At 38.2% G+C, this 10937-nt stretch overlaps 2 protein-coding genes across 3 annotated transcripts; one reads left to right on the top strand and one right to left on the bottom strand.

The window, feature by feature from the left end:
• The first annotated feature begins 712 nt into the window (after positions 1-712).
• si:ch211-284e13.5 (uncharacterized protein LOC793850 homolog) lies at positions 713-2176 on the top strand. Its single transcript, XM_052598749.1, is given in 7 exon segments — positions 713-724; positions 1341-1362; positions 1365-1420; positions 1423-1519; positions 1567-1724; positions 1726-1784; positions 1786-2176. Coding segments are annotated over 7 exon segments (531 nt in total). The 3' UTR covers positions 1913-2176.
• A 123-nt stretch (positions 2177-2299) lies between these two features.
• Positions 2300-10431, bottom strand: si:ch211-284e13.6 (uncharacterized). 2 transcript variants are annotated; one of them, XR_008176604.1, is made up of 8 exons: positions 10118-10431; positions 8586-8658; positions 6754-7720; positions 4739-5571; positions 4060-4333; positions 3779-3837; positions 3480-3581; positions 2300-3364 (listed from the first exon to the last, which is right to left on the bottom strand). XR_008176604.1 is itself a non-coding variant. In XM_052592560.1 (4 exons), the coding sequence occupies exons 3-4, from the start codon at positions 7681-7683 to the stop codon at positions 5560-5562; spliced, it is 942 nt and encodes a 313-aa protein (XP_052448520.1). In that variant the 5' UTR covers positions 7684-7720; positions 8586-8658; positions 10118-10431; the 3' UTR covers positions 4582-5559. The 2 variants fall into 2 exon arrangements, 1 of the variants encoding a protein (XP_052448520.1); XM_052592560.1 differs by lacking the exons at positions 2300-3364; positions 3480-3581; positions 3779-3837; positions 4060-4333 and having other exon boundaries at positions 4582-5571.
• Between the last annotated feature and the right edge of the window lie 506 nt (positions 10432-10937).

Raw genomic sequence — 10937 nt, 5'->3', positions numbered from 1 at the left:
TAATTTTAGTGACTTAGGAGTCCTCTTCACTACTTCTAACCTTTCACAGATTTAGGAGCTAGTTTTAGAGCTAGAATGCTTTGTGAAAACTCAAATCAAAAAGCAAAAATTTAGGAGTCCTAAATTTAGGATTGACACGCCCATTATTTATAGATTTTCTCCTAAACCTGTGAGTTATGAGCTACTTTTAGCCTTAAGATATTTTTTGAATACGGGCCCTGTTTTTTATGAGTGAGATGAATTAATTTACTTTCACATTTAGTCTAGTTAACTACAGTAACATCATGTTCACACAGTGCACACAACGCCCCTGTACTTGCGATTTCTCCCAATATGGGGACAGGAGATTTGTCAGTCAATGAATGGTAAAAAAAAAAAAAAAAAAATTACTCAGATATTTTCTTGTAAATTAAAAAGTAATGCGTTACTTTACTAGTTACTTGAAAAAAGTAATCTGATTAAGTAATGCCTTACCCCCAAACACTGGGGACAAACCCTCCCATCAGTCACAGCAGGGTTAAGCGTGGGTGTCAGCAGTTAAATAGCCTTAATGTTGGGCAACACCCGAGCCTGCCGTGGACTCAGAACATGATTATGAGGTGTGTAGGTCCAAGGAAATAATGTATTGTGGTGAGGATCAGTCTATGGGAAGCCCCATGGAGGCGTGTGCGCTCAGACTTTAAACTTGAAAAACAAACCCACTATAGATTAGATGAGACAAATGGTAAGATATTTGATATCTGAAGATGATTAAAACTTGCGTTTAAAGGCTTAAATAACTTAAAATGACAGACTGTCAATGATTTCGCAATAACAAACCATCTCGTAACAGCTGGCACATTTTGGCATCATGTTTACTCTTTCCTTGTGCATTTATAACCCTTGTGGGTTGTTATTACCCTCAACTGTGGTGCTATCGAAGTGTTGGTGACCCATATACACTCGTATGACAGTATTCAAGTTTCAAGTTGCTTAAAAATGCATCCTTCACAGGAAGACGACTATTAAAATGCTGTTATGTTGTGAATATTTGTTTTCTTTTCATGTGTGTTGCCCTGATGGTGTTTAGTCTTTGTATGACCCTCTGTCCTGTCTGTATATGAGTATTTTTATGGACAGGCCATTTTTTTCATGAACTCTGACTCATTATGTGGCTTCCTAATGTACCATTTGTATTATCATGGTGATTATCAGTACATTTTAATGGTTTGTTAACATTTTATCGTTTCTGGTATAGTTGCCTTTTTTAAAATGAATTGAACAGAATTTTTTTTCTACGGTGCATGTTTTGTACAGTATTGATTAAATATCAAGAATGAGCAACACAATATGACCAAAAGGATTCATCCTTTGAAGTGGCTGTAAAGAGAAAGAGGAGGTTTATGGTGACCCGATCCTAGTGTCCCACTCAGACAGCCTTTTTTTCTGGCTCAGTCTCGACTACTGGAAGACTGGAGACCTGAGCCATTGCAGTCAGAGAGCTGCCAATCAAACATGAACTTCCAGTACACTAACCAAGGCAAGTAATATTCCATGCTAATGGGGCTGATATTAATTTGCAGTGAGTACAGTTTTATACAAAAAAATGCATTTTTTTCCTTTTTTCTGACTTTGATTTCCTGTCATCCTCAAGCTCAGGCCAACAAACCAACTTCCCAAAGCTCCAAAACAACAATCACAGGGGTCCTGGGGTCCTCCGAGACTTTAACCGTGAGCACCATCTCAAAGATCCATTAGAGGATAGATACAAGAGAAAGGCGGTACACTTGCTCCATCTGCAGCGTGTGCACATCACATATTGAGACTCAGACACCACTTCTGCCTTCATATGAGATAGAAATCTTATGTTTGTGGTCAGTGTGGGATAAGGTTTCGAAATGATGGTGGATTGAATGTCCATCAGTGTTCATGACAACAGTTGTATAAATGCACTATTTACGGTAGTCATATGTTGCAGGATGAATCCAATATAGGGTCACCCCAGGAATCAAAATGTTATTACATGGATAGTTCACCCAAAAATGAAAACTGTATTAATTTACTCACCATTGTATTGTTCCAAATGACTTTGGTTAATCTTTGAAACACAAATTTAGATATTGAGATTCCTTTAAGTTCCTGATTTTATCCCTGAAATGACTGTCCCTGTTTTGAATAAACCCATCTGTCAAATTGATATTGACTGTACCTTAATATCTTTCTTTCCCTAAGATTTAAAGTGCCTGACAATAGGACCCTGAATCTGGATAATGCTCTGTTGTGCAAGACTTTAATATGAATACAGTTAGATTGAATCTCCACACCCGAATACTGGATCCAGTCTCTTTACCAGATCCTGTCAATAGACTCTATGTTTTTCAAAACTGTCAGCAGAGTTTTTATTTTGTACTGTACCCAAAACCTTATTAACGGGCTAAGAGGATGACAGAAGAATGGCATGAAATTGTAAAAACATGAGATGAAGTCATGATGATAAAAAAATGAGCTTAGTTTATGTAATAATTGAAAGGCTGAAATATACTACAAGACTTTTGTCCCAATTTCCCTCTGATTTACAGTCTGCAGAAGTGGATGCTAGTTGCAGAAATTCAGAACCAGTCTCCAGATTTGGTTGACAAATTTCATAGGAAACCGCATGTTTACAAAGTTGGTAAGTGTACGATGCCTAGCATTTTAAAATGTGTTTTACATGGATACAAATCAGCCAGTGTAATCAGTGTAAAAGGTTTTTGAAGTTGTTGAGTTGTTATTCCTGCAAACCAAAGTCCACCAAGTCAGTCAGGTGTAAGGCATAGATTCAAAGCACAGGAGAAAGATGGGATCATTGCAATGTTAGATTTCTTTTTTATATTGAATCCTTTTATGAAATGTGTTACTGATTACTTCTGTATTGCAATTGACAAATCTTGCATTTTTATTTTAGACAATAGTGTTCAACCCTGGGAGGGATCTCTGTTCAGGTTTGTGGTGACATAAATCTCTGTCTTTCTGCTCTCGGCTTTGTGCAATGTAGATTCCAGTAGTTTGCATTATCCTTGCTACAATCATCTTGCAAGCAGATGAAACAGAACCTGTGAAAGCATGATGTGCATGTAACAAACTTGCATCCTCCTTCATGCATAATCAGATTATGGCACTTGGGACAGGCTCTGAACATTGGACAACCAAGCACTTTGCTCTTTGGATCTGAGACCACTTCACAGGTTAGCAGTGTGGAGACGAGGGGGCACAGCTTGTTGGTGCAGGCAGCGGAAGTGCAGGGGTAAAGGCAGGAGCCACAGAGGAGCTGAGTGGTTGGGCATCTAGTGCACTGAAGCAGTTTATCACTACCTTTTATATATGCAGGTTTAAGTGCACATAAACTCTTTGGAAAAATGTAAGACATTGGTGGAAATTAATAAAGATTTACATGACACTATGATGAGTTTGGTTCAGATTTAGTTGATGACAATGAAATGAAGTTAATATGGAGTGCTTACTTTGTTTGTGGGATCTAGATTGTTTCCATCTTCCTGGGATCCAGAAGTCTTTACGGATTGGTTATTTATTATGGATTGAGTTTGAGAGGGAGGAGAAAGCGCCTTTACAGAACAGACAAAAAATACTGTGACTAATTTGATCAGTTTATTCCAATGACTAAACAAATATCGCTGCCATCAGCGCTCCATTAGATATTACTGTATATGATGACCTGCCATTTTTAAGCAGCTTTTAAGGGTCTTTTATTTGACATCATAGTTACAAGCTAATAATGTATTCAGCACAAAAATATTCTCACCTTTAAAATACTTTCCTCCTCGCTGAGATCATCAGTCAAATCGCACACTTGTGAATTTCCTACAGAACGATAATTAGAAGTTTTTTGGGTTTTCTAACGTTTGAAATGTGCCGTAAGAGTAACTGAAAATCTATTAGACATGTTGTGTCGTACTTTCCTCAGGAAAAGTGAAAGTGAAAGTCATTTGTCAATGTTTGTGAATTTATAAAAACAATATATACAATATATATATTAATAATTTATAATTAAAAACGTAAAAATGGTTAATAAATAACAAATACCAGTTCCCATTGTTGTCCTTCCTCTTCTATTCCACTTTATAACTGTCTTTCTCACGCTTCTCAGCTCTTCCTTGTTTGGGTTTATACCCTCATTTTTCACGCACTTTTTTGTGGTTCTTCGAGGACGTGTCATGAGATCTGTTTGAGTGAGATTAATTTAAAATCCTCAACGAAATTTGGTGTGCTGTGCTGTGGATCTCTTTTGCGTGAAAATGAATGTGCAACACCATTTGTTTACGGAAAACCCCACAGCACAGCTGAGCTCTGGAAAGTCCTGGAGATTCATCACACAATAATTAGCCTAAACCTTTAGTGATTTGAAATTTTTTGTGTATCCTATGAGTTAAAATATACAGTCCATAATATAACCCATATTATTCCATTACAAACATATATTGAAATTTGTTGTGTAAACCGTCTCTGAGATGAATAAAAGAAGCAATTAATGTTACTGTTTCTCTTTAAAATCAGTGAAATGTGAAATACTTGAACTTTGTGAAGTTATGTATGCATAGTCCTTAAAATAAATGTTTTTAGCAGGTCAGAACTTTATTGTAATAAAAATGTATTGTATTCTTGCAAAAGTTTATAAACAAAAGGTCAATATACATTTTCCCTAATATTTAAAAGTCCATTTAGACTCAAGGTTTAAATGTAAAAAGTGAGTTTTGTTACTTACTGTAGATGTTGATGTTGGATTAGCTCTTATGTTTACATAAAGCGTAAATACTTCATCTAAGAACCTGAGAGGTAACCTGTCAAACAGGTTTTCTTGCAGAGGGCATGCCTGTACTGAAAAGTCAAACATTTATTTCTGTATGAAAAAAACTTTACTTACACAATTAAAAACTTGAAAACAAGCGACAAATTTTTAAGATTTAAAGCTACTAGCTCGAAGCCACTAGACATTAATTTCCAAAAACATAAAAAAAATACAAAACAATAAAACGCTATTAACAATATTAACAAGCCTGTTTGTTTGTGCAGCATTAACAATAGTCATTATTTTGTAGGCACCCAAAGCTAAGTATTTAGCCTGCCACTATGCACACAGTGTGGGGAACACATATATGTAATACAATTCATCCTCCTATGCACCAGTCCATCGAGCTTCACCCACCCCTGTAAACACGCTGATTTATGTGTGGAAGAGACCACAAATCTTGTTCTAATCCCATCTTGAGCTGAAACCCCATTATATTTAATGGTCCTTATATAGGGCAGTAAATGTTGACCTATTCTGAAACATGAATTGGATACTCTGAGTACTGTATGTGCATGCATATTGTATGCTTGTTTGTTACGTTTTTTTCAGTTGTCTTTTTAGACATCACAACATCAGTCCAATTCCTAAGGTCTGAACCCAAACGTCTCCCTCTAGTCCCGTCAGCGATACCACTTCGGCCGGTCACAACACAAGAAGACCTCTGATGATACGATTCCATTTGATGTGGCAATAACTGTTTGCCAAAAGCAGTTCTCACTCAGTACTTCTGCAGATCAGTTTGGTCTCTGTGAACACATTGTGATTTTTTATTAAAAATAATGAAGCTGAATGCAAAAAAAAAAAAAAAAAAAAAAAAAAAAAAATTGTGACCACAGACCTTGTAACAAATTACTTAAAAAGGAACTAAAAAAGTGTTAGTTCACCCAGATATGAAAATTTGGCCAAACCTGTATGAACTACTTCTGTTAAACAGAATAGAAGATATTTTGAAGAATGTGGGTAATTAGTTGTTGGCCCATTACTGAAAAAGAAAAAAAAAAATCTGTGGAATGGGGACCAGAAATTGTTTAGTTACTCACCTTGTTCAAAATATCTTATTTTGCTTTCTGACATTGGATAGACAGCAATGGAAATACCACAGTCAAGCCCCAGAAAAGGTAGTAGGGACATCAGTGTTGGCTGCCCACCGCTCCAGGTGTGTTTTCAGGGTGTGTGTGTGTGTGTGTGTGTGTGTGTGTGTTCACAACTGTTTATGTGCAATTGGATGGGTTAAATGCAGAGCACAAATTCTGAGTATGGGACACAATACTTGACCACACGTCACTTAACTTAAAATAGTCCATGTGACATCAGTGGTTTAACCTTAATTTCATGAAGCTACAAGAATACTTTTTGTGCACAAAGAAAACAAAAATAAAAACTTTATTCAACAACAACAACAAAAATGCTAGACAAAAAAAATTCATGGCATACTCTCTCCTTAAAAAATCTGCAGACGTTTACAAAGACTGTTTGATGTGCAGCGAGTGTCTTCTGCTTATAAATGAGGTTGGTTCACACATTGAAGACTTGCAGAACAGAAGAAATTGTTGAATAAAGTCTTTTTTTTTTCTTTGCACACAAAAAGTATTCTCATAGATACATCAAATTAAGGTTGAACCACTGGACTATTTTAATGATGACCTTACTTTTCTGGGCTTGAACATGGTAGTTATGTTGCTGTTTATGCAAGATCAGAAAGCTTGGATTTCATCAAAAATATCTTAATTTGTGTTCCGAAGCTCACAAAGATCTTATGGGTTTGGAACGACATGAGGGTGAGTTATTAATGACAGAATTTTCATTTTTTGGTTAAACTAACACTTTAATTTACATACAGAGAATATAGTTGTGTATGTCACAAAAGAAAGTGAGGTTTAATCATTGTCTATGAATAGTTGGTTTATTTAACAGGTAACTTTAGTCACCTTATCTCTATGGCTCCGCTGATGAGCCCTGAACTGCTCAGGGTTTGTGAACATCTGTTGGCAGAATGGGCAGACTGACTCTGGGAGGGTATTCCACGTTACACGTCCGACTGATTCAGGAGAGGTCAGTTGTTCTTCCAGCTGATCTGCCTTTGTCCAGTGCTTCTGCTTATCTGTGTACACCATGTTAATAACCGATGGTCTGTCGTTTCTCGCCACTGCTGCATCACTATCACATCCAGAACCAGATTCTGACCTGGATCTGCAATCGGATTGTAAAGCAGCTTCTGGTTTATTAGCCCAGAACCTTAGAGGTGCGTTACCTTTCTCTAACCTCTGTGGCACCTCTGAGGTGTAGTCGTGTTGAGGCCTCTCCTCCTTACCTGAGACTGAGGTGCGTGTGGCTCTTGGGAAAGAAATTGCTGTTACTCTATTCCTGTCCTCGATGTTTTGATCTCCTACCTCTTTCCTTAAGTTATTCTTCACAGTCCCAGAATCGTCCTGTTTCCCCTCTGCATTAAACCTGACCAGCCCTGCACTCCAGCTTTCTAAAGGTGGCACGGACAGCTGCTGAATGCAGTGGTGGAGAGATGGGTAGTCCACATATTTAAACTTGGGAACCTTATCCTTAGGACTGGTGGGCCTATAGTCTGGTGCCTTTGTCAATGAGCAGGATCCCAGCCAACCGCTGAGCGGAGGCACGGAAAGCTGTTGGATGCACTGGTGCAGAGAAGGGAAATCCACATACTGGAAACGAGGCACCTTGCGAGGGACATCACAGAGATCGTCTTTTCTCACACGCATTTGTGTCGAGGTCTCAGGGTCACCCTGCTCCTTCCTGACCACTCTATCCTCTGTGTTGCACTCTGCTGAGGCGGAGCGCTTGGCATTGCCACCTCCATCTGGAGGCAAGTGCCTCCTGTCCTCCATCCCTCTGACTGCACAATGCTGCTTTCTTCTCCTGTGACTATAAAGAGACATACAATCAGTAAAATATCAGCTCTTTAAGTTAGGACTAGTTTTGATTGTAATTATTTTTTAAGAATATTTAAGAAAGAATATTTCTCCAAACAGTAAGTAACAGTTTCTCCAAGTAAATGTGACCACACCTTAAATGTTAATTACCACAAAAAAAAAAAAAAAAATTAGACTCATCCCTGGTTTTCTTTAAAAAAAAGGAAAGCACTTACAAGGGAAGTAAATGAAGCCAAATTTTAAAAGCAGAAATGTGAAGCTTTTAATTTTATAAAGACAGTTGCCTTAGGGCTTTATGATTTACAACTTTATGTTGTAATAGCAACAGAGCTGTACAATTGGAGACAATTTTAAAAGGTTAGTACTTCCTGTGTATTTACATTTTATTTACGATTGAAACAGTAGGTATTTTAGAGCTTCACAGACTGAGCCCATTCATTTCCACTGTACTGTAAATGCCTTACCGTAACCTAGATTTTTTATTTTTTAAGAAAAAAGAAACAGCACATTTTAATATTTATTTTATTATTTAGTGGTAAGCAACATAATGCCACAACAAGTGCTGTTGATTGAGCTTAACTTTAATTGAACCCAGAATACCTTTTGAAGCATTCATTTTGCAACTCCGCAAGAATCAACATGAATTTTTCTTTTGTGATAAATAACCCAGTTATGGTTCAACAACACTGTAATTCCATCTCTAAACATTCTGGGACAAACAAATAATTACAGATGTGGGTTGATGCTTATTACATAGATTAAACGGAAAGCCATTCATTAGGCATTCATGCTTTGATATGTGAAACAGGCTTCCACATGTATACTGGGACCAGATCCTTTAAAAGAATACAACTCACCCTCACTGCACTCCTTGAGGGGATGTGGATTTCACCCCGTGTGGGTGGGTGGGTTTGCTCTCCACAGGCCAGGCTGAGAAAATGATAATAAGAAGATAAAAAAAAAACTCTGAGATGGTACGAGATGTGTACACATAACTGTATGAGCACTGGAGAAAGTGTCTATGTGTGCGTTTGTGAGGTGAGAGATGGTCTGAGTTGCTCCTGTAACCCTGTGCCATGGGTATAAATAGCTCTGCAGGTATGGAGTAAAGGAGAAAAGTAGGTCAGCTTCAGACTGATCGCCTTCTCCAGGGGGCCCAAAACAAAATATCTGTCACACACTACAGTCTTCTCTTTCTGTATTCACTATGGTCAAAACCAAGAACACCCAATACTGCCACACAAAAGCCTGGAACAGCCCAGCCCACCCTGACTTCAGATCACAACACACACCTAGTGAAATTGACACTGGCTCACTCCCCGTGTGTAATCAACAGGTGAAGAGAGGCAGTTTACCACCTGGTCAGCCCACAGGCTATACCTAAATGGAAGATTCTTTTTTCTTTTCTTTTTTCTGATCTAGCACCAGTATCTCACAACCACACCCCAAGCATTATCTATAAAACACACACACACAGACCCAAAATTGCTTGAATGTTAAGAAAAAAGATTATAAGTTCATGCTGTGCACAGATGTGATTTAAATATTTCCTGTTTATGGAGGGCTATGGTCAGTATAGAGATTTCAGGGCTTATTGCAGGTTTCAGACAACAATATATATATATATATATATATATATATATATATATATATATATATATATATATATATATATATATTACAAAAATACCTATTTTATTGACTTTGCATGTATTGTGTCATCTAGACATAAAAATACTTACAATAAAAACTTTTGATACATTGTTGTCATTTATAACAGTAAATTGATTAAATGTAACATTTCTTTCTTCGCTAGTATATTGCCTGGCACAGAGAGAAAAACACACAGTGTAGAACCCGCCCTGGAATCGTGCCGGGCGTGAAGGATAATAACCGTGCTCCACATTCACTCTCGCTGTGTTGTTCATGAGGAATTGGGTCACGCGCCGTGGCCTACATTTTTAAGGTTTGTTGTCTTCGGTTTTCCCCCCCCTCCCCACATTTATTTGGGCTGGCCCCGCCCTCGTAGCCTGAGCAGTGCGACGGGGGTTGGGGAAGAGCGGAACAGTTTGAGCGGAGCGCTGCCAAGCAGTTAGCGCCCTCGCAACATGCAGACAAACAGAGCATTCACACGCGCGTGACAGCAGCAATGTGCGCGTGCTGACACAACGGGCCAATACAGAAAGATGCGCATGTCCATAAACCTATCAATCTGACTTCTTATTAAGCCACGTATCCCCCCGCAAAATATTACACCTGTCATGGATGGCACAGTAGACAACTGTTGTTACAAACCTGCGTTAAGTAATAGGAGGTGACGACATTAATTCAGATTTCAGGTTAAATATATCAGACATGATTTACACATTTCATGTTTCCCGAGGTTTACCTTATGTTACTGTAGTAGTCCGTGGCGGTCCGTGAAGTGCATGTCAAGTGAGTTCTCCGTCGATTTAATCTCAGTTGTGCTAGTCTTAATTCAAAGAAAGAGCTTCATCATCAACACAGTATTTAAAATAAAACATAAGGAAATTATTTCTCTTTGGTCAAATTAAGGCGTTTGCTTTCTTGAAGGACCATTTAAACTTATTCGGTTTTTAAAACTATATTTATCCTGTGTTAGTATCAGCAACACTTTACCAGAAACAGTTCCTTAATGTGTAAAATGTGGTTTGGCTCTAGGAGCCGCTATTCGGATTCTGATAGAGGGAGACGAAAGCCAATCATAGTTTGGTCACGCTTCATGACACACCCGTGGACTCCGCCTCACTCGCGTATCTTTGTCCAATCAGAGGGCTGCTACTTGATAAATGGGCGGAGCTACCATGTCCTAGTTCTAGGCGAATTATAATTCAGCTCAGACTCCGTTTACTCGAGTCACCCGAGCGCGAGTTGACACCCAATCCTCCGCACGTCTTTATCAATCAGTCATATTAGCCCTGACATATGCACGCAAAACAGTGATGTCTGTCCTTCTTTTAAAGTCACACGGATGTACAGCTCGTTCAAATGTTGGAACTAATAATAATCCATCATGGCAAAATGAACACTAGGATATTTTGCCTCTTCTGTGTTAACACTATTTTGCCCACACTGTCAACACACAACTCTTGCTAAAGTTTAGGAGAAACATCCAAGTTTGTAGTTTATATTTCTTACTCGGACGTGCATGAAGAAGACTTTGTGTTGACACATTATCTGAAACTCTC

This window comes from Carassius gibelio, chromosome A5, assembly GCF_023724105.1.
Source record: "Carassius gibelio isolate Cgi1373 ecotype wild population from Czech Republic chromosome A5, carGib1.2-hapl.c, whole genome shotgun sequence".
Taxonomy (NCBI): Eukaryota; Metazoa; Chordata; class Actinopteri; order Cypriniformes; family Cyprinidae; genus Carassius; species Carassius gibelio.
This window is presented reverse-complemented; position numbering and strand designations above follow the sequence as displayed.